We start from the raw sequence: 23,512 nt of genomic DNA, 5'->3' as shown, positions 1-23,512 counted from the left end.
AGACCTCCAGTTGAATAGGCCTGACCAGCAACATCATAGTGCATCCACATACAGTACCTGCACCTGTGCCTGTACCTGCCAGCATGGCTAATGGTATCTCAACAGTTTGTGGGCTGCCTACATTTGACATGTAGCCCTTTTTAATTTTATACCTTGAGAGGGAAAGGTTTTAAAAGATGATGGTATTACAGTATTGCCCGGCGGAAATAAAGGATGAGGAGTGAACATTTGAGAAGATGAGAAGTATGAGGTGACGGCTGATTGAGCATTTACAAAATAATTGGGAGCAAGAGGGATGTGAGGATGAAAAAAAAAGTGACTGAACATTTTGTGAAGAGGTTTGCGCGAAGAATGAAGAGCAGCCGAGAACGAGAGGGAATGAAAGAAAATGACATGCATTTCCTGTAGGATTGAGCTGAAAAGTGAGTGAGCTGGAGGGTGAAAAAAAAGAAGTGTTTACAAGTGTTTTCACATTTCCTGGAGGATCATGAAGCGATCATGAATGTTTCTTAAATGCTCTAAAGGGATGCTTCATCGATTTTCAAACAGCTTTGTATCAAAACAGTGTGGGATCTCACCAGTGTTCAGATATCCCTCCTCCCCTCCTCGTCAAAGGTCCTTTGGAGGAGATTCGCTGGCTCTTGGGGCTGTTGCTCGGACTACAGGCTGTACTTTTCGTATTGCCCACCCCTCGCTCTGTCTCTCAAACTCAGACCAAAATCATATCAAATGGTAGAACTAAGCGGTGCTGATTGAATATAAATCAGTATTACATTACTGCACTGCCTATTTCTCGCCTAAAATGTTTTCAGACATTTTTTTAATGGCAAATTTTGCCATAATGGTGAGAGTTTGTGGACAGGAAGTAGGCGCCACACTGCTTCCTGCACAGTGAGTTCTGTGGCCGTAAAAATGGACATCAATTAATAAAACTGAGCAGTGTTGATCAAATATGAACCAAGAGTCTGTGACCGAGCTGCATTTTTCTCGCTTCAAATGTTTTCAGAAACATGTTTTAGCTTACTCTTTCATCCTTTAAAACCTGAGCAAATTCTTCCTCCAAAAAAAAGCAACTCAACAGGAAATGGCTAAAAAGTTAGCGGAAACTAGAAACATTACAAGAAAATTACCTGAAAATGTTTTTAAAAAACAAGCAAATAGACAAAATTGCTGTTAAAGTGCTAAAAATAAAATCTGTTACATACATAATAAGAAGAATTATACATTTATTTTTCTGGACATTTTGCCCTGTGTTTTTTTAATCAAATTTAATTTGCAGATAGTTTTCATTTCAGTTTCTTTTTTTTTAATTTGTGTGACATTTCTTTCCAAGTTGCCCATTGCCTTTTTACCACGTTTTCAAAAGAAATCAAACCAATTTCCTTAGATCCCAGAGGTTTAAAAGCTTGTGAAAGGCGTCAGTAAAACTGATGTCGATCCAGGTTCTAAAGGGTTAACTGTAATACGTGATGAGGCTGGCCACCATTGTTTCACAAGGATAAGTCTACATTACGTCACCCATCAGTGGCTGCAAAGAATTCTGGTAGCAACAGGTGAGGTGAGGGTAGTGGGAGATGCGGGGGAGAGCTTTTAGAATAGTTGCATGGTAAAGAAGCACTGTACAGTAAAGAGCATACAACTCGGTACAGAGTTTGGCCTTGAGCGTGGAACAAAGGTGTGAGGAGAAACGGTGTTACAGGTGACTAAGTGCTTCCTGCCCTGTGCGCGTGGGCACAGCACTGAGTCACAAGTCATAAAGCCCCACACGATGATGTGCGGCATCTGCTACTTAGTCGCGTCCTTCTTTTATTCGCCTTTCACTCCCACACTCATTTCGTCCTGTCTTTTGTCCTCTTCTCAGTGAACTGTGTGATCCGGCCATTCCTTTTCTTTTTTTTTTTTCATCTTTCAGCCAAGGCCCTCACCCACTGTGCTGCGCTATGTGAATAGTCTTTGTTAATAGCAAATCTTCCGCAGATTAATTTCAGAATGAGAGCGAGGGAACGGGAGAATGGAAAGAAAGGAAGCAAGTCGAACTAAAGGGCTAAAGGGGATTTTCTCTTTCTATAATGTGTTAATGGCCTTTTGGTGCCCGTTGAAAGCAAAAAAAAAAAAAAGGTTATAAGCCACATTAGCATCTGGTAAATTTCTCTCTCTCTCTGTCTGTTCTTGCAGAACAATTAGGAAGCCTATTTTGTTAGCTGCCCTTTAACTTCCACAGATGGAGCTTTGGCGAATACAAAATGCCATCCACACTTTTCTCATTCTTTAAAAACATCTGTAAAGTGCAGGTGAATCAGTTGCATCTTCTGGTTACATAATGTGACAGGAAGAAATGTAAGCTGGTTCAAGTTGCTACATAATAGCATTTTTCACATTACTCAGATAGTACAAGTTTTTGTTTGCAGATTAATGAAACACTTCGCAAGATAATTGGTGCAATGTAGTGTCACCGTCCTGCACCCAACACACAACTACGGTGCAGGAAAATCTTTTGTGCCTCGCAGATCAGAATTAATGAGGTAATGTTACAAATTAGATTGAATCTGCAGAGTTTTTTTGGAAAATGAAATACACAAAACCTATTTATCCTTAAGATTTTTAAATGGAGATTCATGAACTGAATATTTCTAGATAGCCCTCATTATTTGATCTGTGTACATGATGAAGTTTTTGAGATATGCTCTTTTTTATAAGCAGAGTGCAAAGGGGTTATGATAGCTTTATAATTCATTGATATTTATGTTTATTGACGTACAGCATTTAGCAGTTGCCTGGCTGTTCACAGCAGGAGCACATTTCTCTTTGCTGGTCAGCAGCAAATCTCCTAATCTTCTTGTTTCCAAATACACGGAGAGCTCTGTTCTTGCTTGTGTGTGTGTGTGTGTGTGTGTGTGTGTGTGTGTGTGTGTGTGTGTGTGTGTGTGTGTGTGTGTGTGTGTGTGTGTGTGTGTGTGTGTGTGTGTGTGTGTGTGTGTCTCTCTCCCTCCCTGTAGACACAACTGACAAGCATTGTGGAAGCACTGGATGCATATTTTATCATTTATCATAATCAGATAATTTCTATTATTTCTTATATATCCTTTGTATTGTTCCTAATAGGTTGTTTAGTGTGTTTTTCTGCCAGATTCTGTCAGAAAAAATAGACCACATGCCCAAAACTATAGCTGCAGATTGTGAGCCTGCTGTAGAGCTCAGGGCTGCGGCATATCTGGTGTGAACGGTCTGTTGCACAACATGGGTGCCGAAAGCAAGCGGTCGGCACTCCATGGAAAATCTGGGCGCTTCGTGGCCAGTCAGCATCCAGTGTAAACCTGACATAAAGCTGAAAACAGGCGACTTGAACTGCAGGTTAAGGTGATAATTCTCTGTAGTTCCATCTTGACTGTCCAAGCAACCCCTCTTACATAGTGGTTTGATACATTATCTTATGAAAAGTGACAAATTCGCAGAAAGGCTGAGATGGGATTTTTCTTCAATGCCGGCTATGAAACAGTTGGTTAATATGTGCCTTTTAAATGATATGGGCAGGGCAGACAGAGGAGCTGAGCTTTCTCTTACAGCTACACCCCAGAGGTTAAACCTACAGGTTAGTTTGTCAGGGGAATAAGTTCACCTTAACCATCAATTGCATTCTAAATGCTGAACCTGAACAAAATGCACAATTTAACAGGCTTACAAACTAGTGGTACTCTGCTGGATACTGAAATAAGAGTTGTCATGTAAACCATTGGATGTAGTGTGACTTTATAGAACTAAAAGCAAATGATTTGCAAGGACAAAGGTTTTTTCGTAACCTTTATATATCCATGTTTACAGGTCAGTTGGAAATGCTGGATGAACCAGTACCTTCAAGTGACACTAGATGGCAACCAAAGCCTATTCCATGTTTCACTGATTTGCCGCCTCTCTTTTTTTCCCTCTCTTATTCTGCCTGTTGCTTTGTCTCTTAGCCTATAATGCGCTATATAAAGCCAGAGTTCAAGTGTGAAATGCTCTTATTGGAAAGTCACTAACAATTGTTATTGCACGGGTTCCCCATGTTAATCTAATCTACGTAATCTCTCCTCAAACAATGACCTTTCATCACTCCAATTCTTTTTATTACTCCAGAACTGGCTGTAGAGTTGCACATTGACAGGGAACATTTTACTGTAATGTTCAAAATACTTGTCTGCAAGGAAGTTATTACAAGCCAAGAGCCACTGGCAGATTGTAAGAATATCAGTCAATATGCAGTGTTCACAGAAGGTACTTGCTTTATTCAAATTCGTAACAGCAGACTTGAGCAAGTTTTTCATTCACTATAGTCAATAGCTGTGTACTTTTGTGCTTGTATGTGGATTTTTGCTGGTTTAGGAACACTCTTTCTGTGAGTCACAAATAGTCAAAAAGAAGTATTAGGTAATCTGTAATTTTAGACTAACTTTCTCTTGTTTAATGTTTCAAACAACATTCTTTCACTTACATTAATTTGGCTGTGGAGGCCACCACAGCTGGAAAGTTGTGCCCAAATGACCATAAAAATAAGAGAAATAAAACTTTGCCATTCTCGTGTGTTGCTTGGCCCACTGTAAAATTTGTGTAAAACACAATAACCCACATATGATGAAAGACTTACTTTATAAATAGAGCACTAGTAGCTTCAATGATCAGTCTGTGTTTACACAAGATGCGTTTTATTTTGAGTAACTAGGTCATGATTTCTGGAAAGAGACATTGCTGTTGAGTTTTTTAAATGTCTTTTTTGGCCCTTTGAGCACCACAATCGTAGTGCCTTGTAGTACCATTAAGCCCCTTTTCCATTGCACAAAAAACCTTCTAACACCCATTAACATCTGGCTTTTTAATGTAATGGGAAAAGTAACAGTTGGCATTCATAGCGGATGAAATGACTCTGCAGTAGTCACGGGTATTTATCTCCTCTGGCTTTGATTGTCAGTGATGGCAACACAACACCAGGTGAACATGCTAACTTTAGGCCCTTCAACGGTGAGATGCAGTGACATGCCATCATTAAATACCGTCTGTCTTAGTCCGAGAAGCACTCAATAATAGATCCAAATTATTCTGCACTGAGTTTGAAAGAGAGATAAAGAAATATATAAAAAGAAGTAACCACCATCAAGTTTTTAATGGGTTACATCCATGCTGCTTTCTACTGTTACCTAACCTTTTCTCCAGCCTGTCAGTGGCATCGAACGTGACAGAAAAAAACACACAGAAAGGCATACTCATCTGCTGCAGAGCCGTGTACACAGCTCTGGTCTCCTGGCAATGGGAAAGGAGTCTATATTTTTGGCAGGTTTACCTGTGTTTAAAAAAAACCTGAGCACACATGCTAATTTTGGTGGAAAGGCATATTATATTAGAGAGAAGGCAGACATCTCTACAGCTGATATATCCAACACTTGGAAACTCACAATAAAAAAATCTATAATATACATAAATAGCACTACAGGTAACAGGACAAATATGTGTTTTTGATTTTGGGGTGAAGTGTCCCTTTAAGAGGCTGAAGATGTGGATTTAAAACATACGGCATTAGTTGTATTGTTTTGAAAGTTTATCAGTTATAGATTTTTCACAACTTGATATGGGCTTTTTTTGTGTACACATCTACTGAACTTATGTCATTGAAGTACTATATATCAAAAAGACTAGCACATAATACCCATCATGTCTCAAGAATACTCCCCTAAACAAAACCACCACGTCTTTTTTTCTTTTTACAGCAAAGACCGTAGGGCCAAACGTTATGCTAAATTCCCAGTGTTTTATTCCCAGTTGGTATTCTGCGGCAGCAGCACCACTCCAAAGTAAGATAGCGCTGGGATCCCTCTTGTCTGTCTATCTGTTTGTCAAGCAGCCCCTGCTGCAATGAGCCAGATGTTGGCTCTGATTGGACAGACCTGCCTCTCCTGTTTATACCTAAGCCCATGTAATCAGCTGGAGATTCTCCGCTGATGGAGCGACAGTGTTGTCTCTCTCTTACACACTCAGGAAACTCATTCAGACTTTGGTTACGGGTATGAGCAAACCAGCTGTGTTCATACACACTTACACACACACACACACATAGGAGAGAAGCAGATGGGGACATGCCTCATTATAGCGGTACATATGAGCTGGTGAATGGCTTGATGTTTTATCATGTACTCCTCTGACTGCTTATTTAGTCAGACATATGGTAACACACTGCTATTATGCCATTTAGATGAGTGAAAAACAGGTTAAATTAGTTTCTTTGCTTTGCTCAGGTTTCGTCTTGAATTTCAATGGGTTTACATCCTCCAAGCATTTTAAAGATTCACACATATGCTTTAATTTTTGGGAGGATACTGTTCAAATGCATTTATTCAGATGGATAGACGCTCAGGCGTATTAACTCGTACACAGTAAATCACAGAGCTTTTCCCAGTGTTTGGGAAGAAATATCAGTAGAGGGGAAGTATAAGAGCGAGGGGGGAAAAGAGGAGATGTAATGAAATAGAGGGGTGAAAAGGAAAGGAGGAGCAGAAAAGAGTGAGAGGAAGGAGGATAGTGGGATAATGAGGGTGCAGAGGAGATGGGGAGATGTCAGGAGTGGCTTTGAAGGAAATGGAAGGAAGGAGGTGAGGGAAGGAGTTAGTGAGGTACAGATAAGCCAGCAGTTGTATCAGTAATTGTAATCTGCAGGAACTGACATGGTTCTGCATGTAAAGCTATTAGGCTGAATGTGTGCTCAAAAGCCGGTTTCCCTCACCGCACATTCAGATAGTGAGGTTAGACGTGCCAAGTAAGCAGACATAAAGACGAGGTTCTACCACTACTTAAAAAAAAAAATCAGACAGACTGAGAAAAGAAGGGACATCAGGGTAGATGTTGTTTCTTTGCATTCATTAGCAATAATGTTGCTGCAAAAGCAGTTTTTCTCTGGCACACTTACAGTTGACAGAAAGTCACATTTTTATGTAAGAGATGACTACGCTGCTGCGCCTAGTGTCAGTTTTTTTGTGTGGCTGCTTCGAGCATTTCAAGTTTAAAGTCTCTGAACTTTACAGAATGATGCTGGTGTTGTCACTGCATCTCCATCAGTGACCGTCTATCCCAAACTGTGTATGTCAGTCAGAAACGATAGTGACCAACCTAATGTTAATGTCAAGATATTGTCAAAGAAACCAATCCCACACTTAGTGTGTCATTTAAAAAAATGGCTGGGGATGCTTTTTGATAAAGTGCTGAGTTAAAGTGCTCCCTAGTGCCCTGCCACTGCCTTGAAGAAAAAAAAAAACGCAATGTAGTCACAAGCCGTCAGGGGTAATTCTGTGTTTCCTGCTTAGTATCGTTTTCAAAGATATAGTTGGTAATAGGGATGCCAGCGTAAAACCGTTTATCACAATGCAATTTTGTGTTGCACATAACATGTTATTTATTATTATTATTATTATTATTCTTTAATCAGTAATGATACAGGTATCATATGAAACTGAAGACCCGACGAATCCAGTGGTACTAATCCTGCTAGCTTCTCAATCAGAGGGCTAAATAACACTCCAAAGTTAGGCTAAATTTTGGCAATTGAAAACCCGCATGGTCATTTTTCAAGCTATTCAAATGAAAATGGTTTCTGTGGGTACCCATTAGTCTGCCCTTACAGACACAGATATGCCCACTTTATGTTAGTCCGACGCAGTTTTTTGCTGTCACTTGATTCATAATCAAGACAATCTGGTTAGAATTGCCTGACCTTGTCAATATAAATGTCAAAACTGTTTTGAAATGCAAAATAACGGAATTGAAAAGATGCCATTGAAAAAAGCAATTAACTAAATTCTGATTAATCGCGATTTAAACAATTAGTCGTTTGACAGCCCTAGTTGGTAACTTTAATAAAAAATATTTTTTGTTATATATTTGCTGAAACAGTCACCACATCTACACAGTATTACATGAGATAGACAATCTGTGAAAAAAATCAGATTCTTCCTCTTTGTAGGACTGCTAATGGGATTCGCTTGAATCTTCTGCAGGTGAACGAAAACAACTAATCATAGCTGAGGAGTCTCTACTGCAGCTGTCAATCATGTCAATCACAGCTTGTGAACTGCCGTCAAACTGTCAAACTAGGCAGCGCTGATCAAATATGAATCAAGACTGTCACTGCATTGCCATTTCTTGCCTTAAATGTTTTCAGAAACATATTATGTAACTGTTTAGCTCTAAAATGAGAAAGTTTGCTCAGGCTGGTGGGACTGTTTCCAACATGGCAGCTTGCTCACAAACTTTGAATGAACCGTTACTGATCATTTTATTTAGATAATATTCTGTGTAACAAACAAATTTGAGTGTACTGAATTCGGCCACAACCACTTAAACTGTACTTATGTGATACAGCCTAGTAAATTGAAAGGGTGTCACTGCACTGGGATGCACAGTTGATTTATGCCAAATTAATATTCTCAATAGTTTCCTGCTAACTTTAAGTGGAAGGACTTTTTTCCAAATATTTGATTCTCACCGACAGTAATAATTACCTGACTCTCCAATGCAACTTTACCCCAAACTAACACCAGACTTGCCTGATCATGTCGTGACAGCCATAGGCAGACTAGAAGATGGTAAGGCTGAAATGCAGCGAGGTAGATTTGCAGCTGGGTTTAGAGATAGAATTTATCTTTATGTGTCGTTCTTACCTGCAGTGATCCAGGTGAACATTGCAGATAGCTGCCTTACCTAAGAAAACATTCACTTTCGAATTGAAAAGTTTATTCTCATTGAGATCAAAGACCGGTTCAACATTTCAGCACTACATCCTCTGGCTAAAAGCCATGTTGCTACAAGTGAGATAGCATCTTATTTTTGGACAACATCAAATCGTCATGAATCATGCATAAGTAAAAAATATCAAAACCTGTCAGATTATAAATTGCAAAATGAAAAGACCTTTTCCCCAGAAAAGACAGGCAATAGGAAAAGGCAGATGTAAATAATCAAATTAATAATGGCTACAATTTCAGGGTACAGTCATTGTTCATGCTGGCTCACAGCCATGCTGCCTTGTCTTACTGTGACACTTCAATAGAACAGAACCATTGTTAATGTTTTTAGTAACACCTGTGTTTTTCCACCATGACAAGTCAAAATGTCTGCAGAGAAAAAGGCCGATCAGAATCAAGGCTGGATGTCTAAACTTTTTGTTGGGATCCAGTTTTTATTATTGAGGTACCAAATGTACTTCTATGATATAATGTACAATTTGGGTCCGCTTTAACCTGAAGTTAACATGGAGTCATATATGTCCTACGAATGAAATTCAAATGATTTGTCAATGGTCAGGATTCCTGGATGGCTGCTTTATGGTATCCATCCATCTGTCCGCCCATCCATTGAAATGAAATTTGCTTATCTGGGGCCAGGGAGTGATGGCAGCAGGCAGAGCAAGGTACTGCAGGCGTCCCTCTCTGTGTCTACTCAAGGATGTCTTAAAGTTAGATGTGCCCGGAAAACCTCTAACAGGAAGTGCCCAGGGGGCATTAGTTGCCCGAACCCCCTGTTTTAACGCAAAGGAGCAGCGGCTATATGCCGAGCTCCCTGCAGTTGTCTGAGTTTCTCACCCTATCTCTAAGGCTGAGCCCAGCCACCCTACGAAGGAAAGACATTCTGGCCACTTCCATCCACGATGTCATTCTTCTGGTCACTACCCAAAGCTCATGACCATAGGGTGTATTTAACTTTTGGGGGTGTATTTGACTAATTGTAATCACTCCAGTCATTTTTACCTGTGTAAATACCTTTAAAAGACAAATGCAATGCATAAAATGCAATTTCTTACATGCCAAACAGTGATTGCAGCTGCTATCTTGTCACTGAAAAGTTGTTTATGCCTCAAAATGACTTCATTTCATTCATAGTGAACATATTTGACAGACTTTAGCTTACCCAGTCCTCTTCTACCTGTTTAAATACCTTTAAAAGAAGAATGCGTCAAATATAATGCAATTTTTAACTTGCCAAAAAGTGATTGCAGCTGCTATCTTATTACTGAAAGGTTATTTCTGCCTCAAAATGATGGGGTTTTATTTGACTAATTGTAATCACTCCAGTCATTTTTACCAGTGTAAATAGCTTTAAAAGGCCAATGCAATGCATACTGTGCAATTTTCAACTTGCCAAAAAGTGATTGCTGCTGCTATCTGAGGAAAATTGTGATTTGTGATGTAAATTATCGTGTAAATTCGTAAATTTTATTATCAGAGATATAAGTTAACCATAGACCTTTCATACCCCCCAGCCTTTCATGGGCCCCTCCTTGGCCTTGGGGCGGGGTCATCTGTACCTTCTGACCCCCCTAACAGCGAGCCTGATGGTAGCCTTGGCCACCTTATCATCTGTTCTATTAATTCTTTGGTATTATTATCCCTATAGTGTCAAACGGGAAGCAAATTTTCACAATACTACAGTTGTCCAATCCAGTGTCCAATATACAATTAATGTATTAGCAAAAGAATGTCCAAAATGTGTTTTTTAACATACTTTTACCTTGACCTTGACCTTGACCTAAGTGCTTTTTCTTGAATTCTGGTGAAATCAAGTGTCACAAAATGATTGGGCATCCCCATTTTAGTTGGAAATGACATTTCAATTGTTTTTCTACACTGTTTGGTTCTAAAATTAAACATCTTTGAACATCAGATGGCGAGGACTGGCAGCCATCTTGGATTTGACCTCTAATGGTCCCCAGAGGTCAAATCTGACTTCCCTCCACATCTGAAAAATAAGCATTATGGTATGCCCTAACTATGTTACAAATTTGTGCACAGTGCACAGTTATTGTGGTTATCCGCTGCACTATTGTGTTCACTGAGTCCATGAGGGCTCTTCAGGTGGAGCCTGCCAAGAGACCCCTAAACATTTTTTAATGCACTTCAGTTTTTGATCAGATTTGTTATTTTAATAAGTCACAAGAAAGTGTTTTGAGTGTGCTGAGTGTTTCACATTTCAACCAATCATGGGTTTGGATAAGATATTCAAATTTAACCAAATAAAATCTTAAATGGGACAGTTAAAAATCATTGTTGCAACTCTTTTGATGAAGGACATTGCACCTTTGTTGCTAAGGGAATAGGTCTGATCAAATAGGGGATCCAGATCTGATATCTCTTGCTAAACAAGCAATTGTAACACTATTGTTAAAAATTTATGAGGCTTCAAAAGTTCCTAGTAAAATAAAATAACAAACTGAGCATGCTTTTAGCAGATACTCCCTGATACATATGCATACACATTTAAAATAGTTTACTTTCTTGTCAAAATGAACAACCTCTTTTTAGTATCGCTGATTTATTTGACCCCGCTAAACTGCATCAGACCACAGCTCACAATTATGTAGCGACAAACTAAAACATTACAGAGGGATTGTTACATGAAAGAGGAGTCAGTCGGTGTAAAAGGAGTAAAAGTATAGATGGAGGAGGAGAAGGGCCAGTGGCACTTATCTCCCTACTCTTTCTTCTGCTTGGCTGTAATTATCAGTCATATTATTATTGAGTGCTAATTTATTGCCTTGCTGGGAGCTATGTGTTAAATAAACTCAGCGGTGTAAATAGAGCGAGGGGGAGAAAGAGGGAACGGGAGAACAGACTGCTGCTGCTATCAGATGGCAACACAGCACACACACTGCCCACGGGGAAAGAGTGAGATGCGTGAGTGTATATTTATACGTGTCTGTCCCCGGCACAGTTGCAAGCCCAAACTCGAGTGTTCTGTGCCCATGTGTGCCGTTGATGATCCATTGGACTGGTAACATTGGTGCGTTGCCCTAGGATGCTCTCTTCACGTGCTCCTTCTGCACTGGATCAGGGTGTTGGCCCCTCCATAGCTGATATCACTGTGGTGTCTACCAGGCAGACTCACTGACTAACAGCTCAGCCAGCCACCATCTGTTGTCCCTACAGCGCAGCCTCAAAACCTGCACTGTTGTAGAACAGAGCTTTAGCACTTTAAAAATATGTTCTTTAACTGAGCACTGAGGCTGTTTGATGACTGATATTTGTATTTTTAATTTAGTCATGAATTGATGACTATCTTCCTCTGTTTATTTGGGGGTCTAGTCACCTCATGTTTCAGCTCCATTTCAGAAGGCAATGATGCGATTTTAAAATGATTATTGATGCCCCTTAATTCATATATTTTTCTGATTTCCATACATGATTCATTTTTTCCTCTTATCCCTCAAATGAAAGAGAGGTGAAGTGAACAATAATTGAGCTGAAGACAACTCCTTACAATATGTGCAATAAAAGCAAGTTCCCAAAAAAAAAAAGATTGACAGAAATCAGCCACCCCAAATGTCTGAGGGTAGAGCTAACATGTGTTGTGTTTTTTTAATTGCACTGCCAGACCTGAGTTTTGCAACAGTGTCAACAGATGGGTGCTAGCAGCTCTTAGCAGTATTGAGAATCGGATTTCATATGTTCGATTATTGTCTTTTCTGCATCAAGACATAATCTTTGAAGACAGATTTGCAGTTGATCTTAATCTTTTATCTTTTTTACCGTGATCTGGGAAAATTTCCTTACGTCATAAATTACGTGTCATCCTTTAGAAAATACTACTACATTGCTACTTTAGTCTTCAAAGTCTGTCTACATAGACCCTTAATAATGTTAAAATGCCCAACTTTACACCAGAAAAGTTGTAATTTGTAATTGGTTTTCTGTTTAACGGAAAAGTGATTTTACAATTAGTGTAATGAATTACTGTTTGCAGGGACAACAAATAACCAAACGATACTCTAATTTTAATCAACCTCATCCAATCTCTGTTCTAAATCGTGTCAGCAACCACATTAGCCATCCAACATTAGATTCCTAATCACGTTTACAGGTATTTCTTAACTCCTCAACATCCCAGACAGTCTTTTTTTTCTGTTGCTAGAAGCACAGCATCAGCTGAGACATTATTTATTTTGATTCTGTCTTTGTTAAGTGTTGCTCACATAATACTTGACATTACACACTTAGGTTGCAGAGGGTCTTTTAAAAAACCAGAGAAGCTGCATTAAGAAAACGACCTGTGTCACAACTTTCCTATAGATGTTTTGTAACAGTGTCCCTGTATTCTCATTATTTCACCATGCTTTGTGGCCAGAAAGGTTTGGACTGGAGTAGGATTGCATGTTAAAGTTTAGTTCCATGGAACTGCTATCAGAAATTTTAGATTGTTAGTCATATTATCACTAAAACGTAGCTCCGGTTAACAAGCAAAACTGCATAGCAAACAATGAGAACTGCCTAAAACTCTGCTAGATTTTTCTTTTGCTGCGAGATGTTTCCACAACAGATGCTCTCATCTCTTGTTCCTACTTGCACACTCATTTTTTTCTGTGATTTTGTTTTGTCTCACTCTGTCTTTTTATTGTTTCATAGTTGTCTCTCCTTTCCCCCTCATCGTTTTCAGCTCATCTTCCTCTCACTTACTCCCGCTTGCTTTTTCTGTCTCACACATTTGCACATTCTTTCCCTTCTGTCTGTGGCTCCTAAATAGATGCTTCACACCTCTAGCTGTGTACTGAATTGATTCATATGCAAAAGGTGCCTGGAGCTGGAAGACTGTGTGATAATATGTTTGTAAGCTAATCTCCCATTTAGCTCATGGCTAGCAGCTGCCGTATTCAATTATGCACCTTCTTAATAACTGCAGATATTTTCCTGCACATGTTTACATTTGTAACATATTTTGGCCTGCCTCTTATCTATCACATTTTCTGTCTCTCCTCTTTTCTTTTTCTTCTCACCAGATGAGTTTTTATCTATTTTAATGTTTTCATTGTATTTATTAAGGATCTATCTTTAGAGTAGGTTTTAAAGTTTTAAAAAATGAAAGGTGAGAAGGAATTTGATATCCTGTAGGACAAACAGCAATTTTCAAGCACTATTAAAGTAGCTTAAACATTGTAAATCTTTTCATAAATGCATGCAGCGGATTAAGTAGTGCAAAGTCTCCATGTGACCTCTGATCAAGATGGTTTTCTACTGTGATCTTAATGATGCATTTAAATATACATATACATTTATATTTATTTTTTCATTTATGCATTTATTTTTTAACATAATATTTATCGTCATACAAAGTACATTTATCAGCATAAAATCAAGCCCCTTTTCTTGTGACAACAGCGATTATTTTTTTATGTATTACTAAAGTTACACTGCTTTGGACATGTACACTAAATTCCATCAAATTATTATTTTTTTTTTCTGTGCAGGCATTTTTGGGCAATAAGCTGATAGTGATTGATATACCTTATAAAAGTAAAAAAAACCCCAAACAAACAAATAAAATAAAAAACACATTAAATATTGTACAAATGCACAGCTCTAGCACTTAATTTAGGGGATAGATTAAAATAATTTTTTAGGGGGATAATCGCGATAGGACTTAATTGTTTTTGTAAGGCTGCAGCCGATGGATGATGCCATCCTTCATTACTGATGGCTGTCATTCATAAACCACTTTGTCATTTAGCATTAGAGACTGTTGGAATTGCCGTTAGTTTTGCAGGTTCTTGGTCAGAAACCAAAGTATTGAACGTGTTAAAAAATTGATGACCTGAAACGTTGTGTTGTTTGCCTTGACAGTAATGAGGTACATGGTAGTAAATTCCTTTTGTACCATGAAGAGATTATTCTAAGAATGTTTGCTTTTGTATTGTATGTATTTGGCTGGCCAATAGAATCTGGTGGATGATGCTGTGATGTGTGAACAGCTGAGCAAACTATTTTGCCTTATGACCCTGCTTTTATCTCAATGGAGCCCTCTGCTCCAGCACTTTACAGCTTCATTGAAATAAATGAGGGGATGATATTTACTTCTTTTTTTTTCTCGCAGTGCTAATGGAAAACAGAATTAGAGATGGACTCACTGACACACATTAGTACAGATGAAAAAGACTGGATAAATGAATGACCAAGGTATCCCAACAGAGAGACAGACTAAACACACATGAGCGTGTAAGCCTCAGCTTTCCTCTGTGTGTGTGTGTGTGTGTGTGTGTGTGTGTGTGTGTGTGTGTGTGTGTGTGTGTGTGTGTGTGTGTGTGTGTGTGTGTGTGTTTGTGTGTGTGTGTGTGTGTGTGTGTGTGTGTGTGTGTGTGTGTGTGTGTGTGTGTGTGTGTGTGTGTGTCTCTCTGTGTAAAGTCACGCCTGGCTGACTACTATCTACCATAGACTCGCAGGTCCCTGGAGGAACACCAGAGGAGTCATCTGATTCACTTTTAGTTTCTTCTCTGACTGCAAATTAAAACAGTATCCACACAGACACAGATAGGAAGGAGAGCTGTGTTTTTCAATTAAATCCATTCAGTTTCTGCTTAATCCCCGCCAAACAGATTCTCATTAAACATGTAAAATTAACACGTGAACGATTTCAGTCCCTCTTTTTACCTGCATTAACATGCACCAGCTGCAGCTGTCAGCCCGACAGTAGACGTATCTCTCACATCAGAAGCCCTCTCGCTCTTTGTCTCTCCTCAGTCCTCTGTTTATGAAACACAGACGATTGGCTTTGATTTGATTTGCCGTGCAGCAGCCCTGATAATTATGATGAATCTTCCCCCCTCTGTGTGTGTGTGTGTGCATGTAGACTCTTCACCTTTTCTGTGCTGATGCTACTTTTCAGTGGCAAGTGCTTTTAAAACATTGATTGGCATTAATTTACGTGGTGTACCAGGTGTGTGAGGTTTAGCACAGTAGGGTAGTTCAGATAGTGACTTACAGGCTGTCAATCTCAGAAATACTTTGCAGTTATTAATAAAACTTTGCACAAGTTACTTTCCTAATATGACAAACATACCTGTCTGGTATCAATTGTATTCATAGCAAGTCACATTAAGTTTCCCTAATATTGATCCTTTATACTATCTGATGTGACAGTGCTGAAATGCTGGTCCTGGTGTAGTTTACTGTCATAGCAACAAGAGGAGCCTTGTTTATACAGGCTATGTGCCATTTAGTTTACAAGGCAAGGCATAACTTCTGCACTTTATTTTTTTAGCTTATTTATATTAGCTGTTTTTGAGAATCTATTAATAGCCATGTTTGACAGTGATGATTGCATAAAAACATAACATACTGTATAAACTTCATTACATATAGACAATGCAAAGCACAAGTTAAATGAGAGCAATCAGTGCAGATGTTTGTGTCATTTGGCCCTATCTTACACTTGATGCAAAGCAGTGCATGCAACATGCACAACTTGTTAGTTTAGAAAGATGCAGTTGTTATTTTCAGGGCCAGTGTCCTCGCTGTGTAGCTTGCACCCAGCTGTGGGCCAATGGGCTTCCTAAAGTGAGGTGTGGTGAGGCGCATTGTTGGCACATTGCTTTTTTGAGGCAGCAGAAAGCAATTGCGCCATTGACCAACAAAATCCTGCTTTAAAGTTTTCTTGCTATTTAAAGGGTGCATTGTTCAGATAGTAAAATGCACCTACATACGCAGGTTCATAATACACTCACACTCTGCTTGTTACTCTCTCGGAGACATGCGGATAGGTTGTGGATTGGCAAAATAACACATTATTAATAGGCAAAATACTAATGCATTCTCTAAAATGTGAACATGGCAGAGAGCAGAGCAGAGCAGCAGTCCGGCTCCCCATTAAGAGATGCTTTGTACATTTACAGATTCGGAGAAGTGTAACTATATAGATTATTTCAGAGGCTAAAGACATAGTTCTGTTTCTTCTGTGACGTATATAACTATTGGTTTTAGTTTAATATCCTGCTGCATTGACATTACTACTCATACTGCATTACGACAGAAATATATGGACACAGGAGGGCAGGATGCAGTGGGGTATCTTCTGTTGCTGACGTGTTGATGTCCATTTACAGAATGTTTTTCGCTTATTGTTGCTCATTTTTCTGTTCGACCTTCCCTGTGTAGAATGAAGCATGTGCAAAGTTTGACACTAGATGGCTGCTTTCACATTCATCTGCTGAAGGAGGAAAGTTTCTCTTTGCTCGCCTTAAATTTGAGTTTAGGAAGTTTACGTACAAACAGGCTTTTGACATCTCATTTGGGAACCAATCATGGTCCAGTATGTGCAAATTACACATTTGTGATGTAGAAACTTGATACCTCTAGGGCACATACACTGAGAATGGACTGTTCAGTAATGTAGGTTATATCTTATTCAGCAGTTCAACTTTTGAAATGAAAAATATTTGCTTATTCATATTTCTGAATCTTTCAGTGAGGGAGAAGGAGATTTTAAGGTTTAAGATTTAAGGGTTTAAGAAGTTTTGAAAAAAAAGGCATTTGAACTTTTTGGGTGAAATTATTTATAAAAGCAGAGTATTTTTCTTGCCTTGAAGCATATCTAAAGGGGGTCTTTAGCATGTTATACAATACTGAACACCATACATATTTCACACTCACCATATGCATATTTATCATTTGCGCTTTCCAACACTATTGAGGCTTTATCATGCTGACTCTGAGGGGAATATCCAAAACCAAACATGCAACACTACATAAAATAGCAAATATTTTAGGTACATTATACATCTTTTTTTATCTCCCAAGATGCTGCATGGCAATGTGGTATGTTTGGAAACATTTGGATACTGTATTTTGCTAAATTTTGAAAAACTTGTAATGCAATCAAAAAAAATTGTTTGCATTACAACATAATTTCCATTTAATGTATGTGGACATTGGTTTTTCAATAGTAAATAAAATACAAAATAATACTCAAATTGGATTAATTGTATAACTTGACAGCTCTTTTATTGCTGGGGTCAGCAGAGACAGGGTTGTAAAAGTCTAAGAAGCCACATCACAACAGTGTTGTATTTTTTAAACAATTCAGTTATGTGATCCATTGTAAATTATTTTGAAGAATTTGTATTTTCAGTAAAATTAAAAAATCATTTAACAGACCTAACCCAAACACTGCTTCCAGTGTTTACTAACTGTTTTATGTGCTTCTCTCTCTCTCTCTCTCTCCCCTCCTTGGTCGTTCTTTACCTCTCCTGTTTTGTCTCTCTACTTCTTCTACCATTTCTTTTTCTGCTGTCTTTCCCCAACCTCTCTAGTCTGCAGATGAGATAGAAGCGATGGTAAGCTTCATCAGAAACCTTCCAATCTCCTGCTCTTTGTCCTTTTCATCCACCCAACCCACTGCTTTCCAATCCTCACAATGTTCCCCACTCTCCTCTCACTTTGAGTCACATAAAAAAAGCTGAAACAATAACAATAACAGGGCAAATTCTTCTCAATGAACGTCCTGTTTCTTACAAATTCCACTTATTTTCTTTTTCTTTCCTCCTTTCCCCCCTCTCATTTAGAAGTTCCATATCCCTCCATAAGTCCTTCTTATTCTTTCCTTTACCCCTCTGTATCCAGCACATTTTCCAACTTTCGTTTGTCTCTTTCGTATCTATAGATCCAGTATTTAGTCAGAGGCTATTTTTTTCCTTTCTCTGAGTTTTACAGTATTTTTCAAGGGGTGTGGATATGCTTTATTATTTTTTTTCAAGGAACTGTGTTCTTGCAATTAAATATGTATTTTCTTCTTTCTGCCATGCATATCAACAGCATAAAATCCTCAAACAAAAGCAATCTCCAGTAGTTAATTACATTTAACAACGATTCAACCACTTCTATAAGTTAAGTTATTAAATTAAATGCTAATTAAAAGAAAACTGACAAATTAAAGCTGATCAGAAAGCTTAATTTTTCAATTTATTTTGCTTGTATCTATGATCTCAGTTTACCTCTTTCTGTCTCTTCTTTCTAAACTTTGAGACTTCTTTCTTTTTCATCTCTTTCTCCAGCGTAGTGCCCTCACACATGCTGTTCTTATTTTCTCACGTCTTTCAGTCAGTGTGGAGCGTATTTGCATGGCACATGAGCCTGTTTGTCTGCGTGTTTTCACACACCTGTGCATCTGCATGCTTTTGTGTATATATGTTTATGTTGGTCACCTTCAGTGCTTCAAAACTACCTGAAAAATAACATAATGATCTGTGCTGAGATGGCGTGTGGCATGATTTTCTCTGCCTGCACGAACACGGCACAATAGATGGAGAGAGACTGATAGATTGGTGTGTGAATAGAGAGAGGCAGATGTAAAATGAAGATTTTCAAAGAGGTATAATTTGAAGGTTGTGGCTTGCTGTCTGATTGTTGTTGGTGTATTACAGATCAGATGTGTTGAATATGTCTTACAGCGCTGATTTTAATCCAGCCATTTTCACTCTGATCCGTACTGTTTGTAGCGGTGTATATGCATGCACTTTGTGTATGCATGTGTTTTGTGTAGTGTGAAGAAATCCAGTTTCTTTTCTTCTGTTCCTTACCGCCTTTCATTCATTCCAAAATGAATGTGCTCCCTGCTGTTTGCCACGTGAATGTCAAGGTCGTTCAGTCCTTTTGTATTTATGTGTCATTTAAAACATGCATTTGATGGTACAAAAACATTTCTTTTTTACATTTTACCTAACTTTGGACAGAAACAAGTATTATTGTGCTGTGTGTGCATGCAAACACACCAGAAACACTGTGTCTCTAAAAAGAAAAAGTTTTATCTCAGAACTCTGCTTTTTCATCAAATAAACCAAAAGAGCCAACAGGGATATGTTTTGCCATAAGGCCAGCTGGATCCAACAAATTTACGGTCCCCAAAAATATATGTATCATTTCACCAGGGATGATGACTACTGAACTGTCTGGACTGAATCAAACTAATAACCCTGATTGGGTGGTTTCAATATTTAGAACCATCTGTCATAACAAACTGTTGAACAAAGTGGAATTTGTCAGAACTGACTGTTAATTATATTATAACAAAACGCATCATCATCATCAATACATAAACCCACTGTACAGAACTGTTAGAACATCTGAGGGAATTCTGTGTTTCTGTTGCGTAGAGGACTCGGGCTGGGTATTTATTTAAGATAGTGGTGTAGTGATGTAGAGCGGGGGGTGTTTTGGTGGAGGCTGAGATGAAGCAAAATGTTCACCATCCTTAGTCACATTACAGGTATCAAATGAAGTATTCTATTGGCATCATAATATTAAAAAGGTAATGGTATTGGTTCTGGTTGGAACTTTCTGAACGATACACAGCCCTTTGAAGGACGTTCAAAGAAAACTTTTGAATGTGAGTACAGAATGGGAAAAACACTTCCGGAGTCAGCTACCCCTCACACTTCTCACCGCAGACTTAACTTCAACACCTTGTGGGGGTCTTGATTAGAAACCACTGTTGTAATATGACACCTTTTAGCACAATAACAGAATATTTTCACTAAAATTTAAATGAATCCAATAATTAATATTTGAAAGCGACTTTAGATTTCACAAGTCTCCTACTTTTTAGTGAGAAATCTTAGCAGAACACAGTATTTAATCCCCTATTCTCTGTGTGTGTGTGTGTGTGTGTGTGTGTGTGTGTGTGTGTGTGTGCGCGCGCGCACGCATGCGCACGCCCTTTTGCAGGCTCAGCAGCTACAGAAGAAAGATACACAGCTGAAAGCGTTGGATGCCTTCTACAAGGAGCAGCTGGCACAGCTGGAGAAGAGGGTACATTTACACACACACACACACACACACACACACACACACACACACACACACACACACACACTTAAAAATACTTTATTAGAGGTTTTCACAGACTCACAAAGTTGAGCATACTGTACACAAAGAACTATAGATGCATACATACACAACTTGTCTACAGACTTGGACAGAGTTGACTTTAACCGCACGTATGCACAGGCACGCACGGAGGCACATGCATACATACATACATACAAACCCCATGATTACACTACTGTACAGTCACACAAATGCAAGCACAGAGACACTTTAGCGTTCATTGAAAAAAACAAACATGAGCCTGAATCATTGACATGATTCGTGCATTCTCAATGAGCTGCGGCACTATGACAGAAAGTGAGTGGACATAAATGGTCTGTGTTGTTACTGCTAAAATCTTTTTGCATGGGACATTTGTTTCTATTAGCATCCTTTTGCTAAAGCAATACTTTCCTGGAGCATTTTTGTATTAACTGTTTTTGTACAGTGACACCAAACTATATACTTACACAAATCAAAAAACATGGTATGTACATCGCGCACAAAAATCTGCAGGAGAAGAACTGCACAGGTTGTGTCTGTAAGTGGGATCCAAAGGGGAACACAGATTTTAGTCAGCCTGAGCATCTCCACAGAGCCCTTACAAGCTCCTTCATTCCCTTTCATCTGTCTGTCTGACATTTACCTGAAAGAAAAGGTGTAGAAAGTGTTAGTCTGAAGTTAACACTCAGCCTCACCAGGCGCCACACAAGAAGGACCTTTACACAGGCTCTCCCGGGGGAAGTGTTCCTCTAGTTTTTAGATAGAGAAGACCTTTACAGAAAGTTATGTGTAAAATCCAAGTATTATGTTCTGTTTACTACGGCTAATTGAAGCCTGTCCTGCAGAGGGAGTGGTGGGAGCAGATGGAGTCGCAAGAGGGCGACCGTAACATTGGAGCACCATCACTGCAACATAAACACTCACTCAGCCTTTAATTGATTTGCTTTTCTATTAATTTACATTTTGTCAAATTATTTGTTTATTTCTGATTACTGCTGGGAAAAGAGAGAGAGAAAATCTCAAACCAAGTTTGGAATAAGTCGTGTGCATATGTGCATGTCAGTAGGGGTTATGTGTAGTGTCTGCCATAAGCTACCATAAGCGGATAGAGTTCTTGGTAGCCACTGACTCGAGCAATAGGCTCTTTTTCTGTTTGGATAAATCTGAAGTTTGGGCTTTTAGAAACAAGGTCCAATCCTGTTCTACTGCAGAGAAGACTTTTCTCCTCTGACTTTCTGTCTTTCTTTCTTTTTGTGTTTCTTTTTGTGTTTCTGTCTTTCTCTCTGTCTTTTATTCTTTTTATGCCTCTGTGCTGACAATAGCCATGGCTTGAGGCAAAATGTTTGCAGGTTGTCTGTCCTTTCGTCTGTCCCATTCTCATGAATGTGATAACTCAAGAACACCTTGAGGGAATGTCTTCGAACACACAAGTGCACTTGGACTCAGTGATGATACGAATCAATTTTGGTGGCCAAAGGTCAAGGTCACTGTGACCTTTCGTCTGTCCCTTTCTCGTGAACGCAATATCTTAAGAAGGCTTTGAGGGAACAAACATTGATACAACACAAAAGATCAACTTGGACTCAAGAATGAACTGATTTGAATTTGGTGGCTGAAGGTCAAAAGTCAAGGTCACTGTGACCTCACAAAAAACTTGACGGAGACTTACAACTGATAAGCGTTAATTCTACTTTCTTTCTTTCTTTTTTCTTTCTTTCTTTTTTTCTTTCTTTCTTTCTTTCTTTCTTACTCTCTTTCACACACAAAGCTTTACATCACCATTAACATAAAATCTGTTCTGTAAAAATGCAGTCAGCCTGAATAAAAATGTATTACCTCAATGTTTAGTCACACACACACACACACACACACACACACACACACACACACACACACACACACACACACACACACACACAGGTCGTGGTGTCAGATGCCTGGCTATTTGTGTTTGTCTCATTAGTAACAGGTTGGGTTTGCAGAGGGAGTAGAAGACTGGCAGGCTGACATACGGATGGCACAAGCTGTGTTTGCTGTTGGGTTTAGGATGTTTGTAGACAGACTGCTTTGCGAGTGTGTGGGATGGAGAGACAGAAAGAGAGACAGGCAGAGAGATGTTTGTTTTGCCTGTATACTGTATATTCAGGTGCACGTGTACTGTATATGCAAATGGGGGAATTTATGCGTCTATCTGTAGGATCAGTGTGTTTGCAGACTGCACCAGAAGCGAATAATGCCTCGATTTAAGTCTGTTTGACTGTTCAAAATGTTCTCAATTCTCGAGGTTTAGTTGGCTCCAAATGCTCAGCAGAACTAAACCACAATGACACAAGTCAAGCTGAGCTCGGCTTATGTTAATGTGATCTCGCCCTTTGCATTAACATATGTGCTGGTTTATGTATGTAACAAAAACCATATGACAGATATGCCAGATTTGACAGTATGCATTGGAAAGGAGAGAGGTCTGCTGTTTTGGGTACTGTCTAATACCTGAGAACCCCAAAATACTGTTGTGATAATACAGGGTATTTTTGCAAAAATGATATTCTTGGTAATATGACAAAATACTTAAAGAACATATAGTTGAACAAATGCAGTGTTTTAAAACCATGTGTGAACATAAATGTAACAGTTCGCTCTCAAATATTCAGGGAAAACTAAACAAAACTGATCTAATTCCTTAAGTTTTTTTAAACTACAACTAAAAGTGAGATTCAGACTTAGTAAAAAATATGAATAATGCAACAAAATACAGTTAACCAAAAAGTGCACTTCTTAACAGTTGTCAAATACAAAAATACCCTTGAATTTAGATCTAGTAAAAGTTAGTTTATAGGCCTCTTTTGGAAAAAATCCAAAAAGATTCAGTAGTTTTT

General features: G+C 38.8%; 1 protein-coding gene across 7 annotated transcripts in view; it reads left to right on the top strand.

Moving 5' to 3' along the window:
* Positions 1-23,512, top strand: part of LOC121946731 (MICOS complex subunit mic25a) — an 89,597-nt gene that overhangs the window by 11,997 nt on the left and 54,088 nt on the right. For 6 of the 7 annotated variants that reach the window (XR_015777557.1, XR_015777558.1, XR_015777556.1 and 3 more), the window contains exons 5-6: positions 18,083-18,106; positions 20,493-20,576. Coding sequence is in view for 1 of the 7 variants with exons in the window: in XM_042491456.2 (XP_042347390.1) it covers positions 18,083-18,106; positions 20,493-20,576 (108 nt within the window). In the remaining 6 variants the exon portion in view is untranslated. The remainder of the gene's footprint in view (positions 1-18,082; positions 18,107-20,492; positions 20,577-23,512) is intronic. The other variant, XR_015777559.1, reaches the window with a different exon arrangement.

The sequence above is a fragment of the Plectropomus leopardus genome, chromosome 9 (genome assembly GCF_026936395.1).
Source record: "Plectropomus leopardus strain MGB_pleo_1.0 chromosome 9, ASM2693639v1, whole genome shotgun sequence".
NCBI classification, from domain to species: Eukaryota; Metazoa; Chordata; class Actinopteri; order Perciformes; family Serranidae; genus Plectropomus; species Plectropomus leopardus.
The sequence above is the reverse complement of the archived record's forward strand: the minus strand, read 5'-3'. Positions and strand labels throughout refer to the sequence as shown.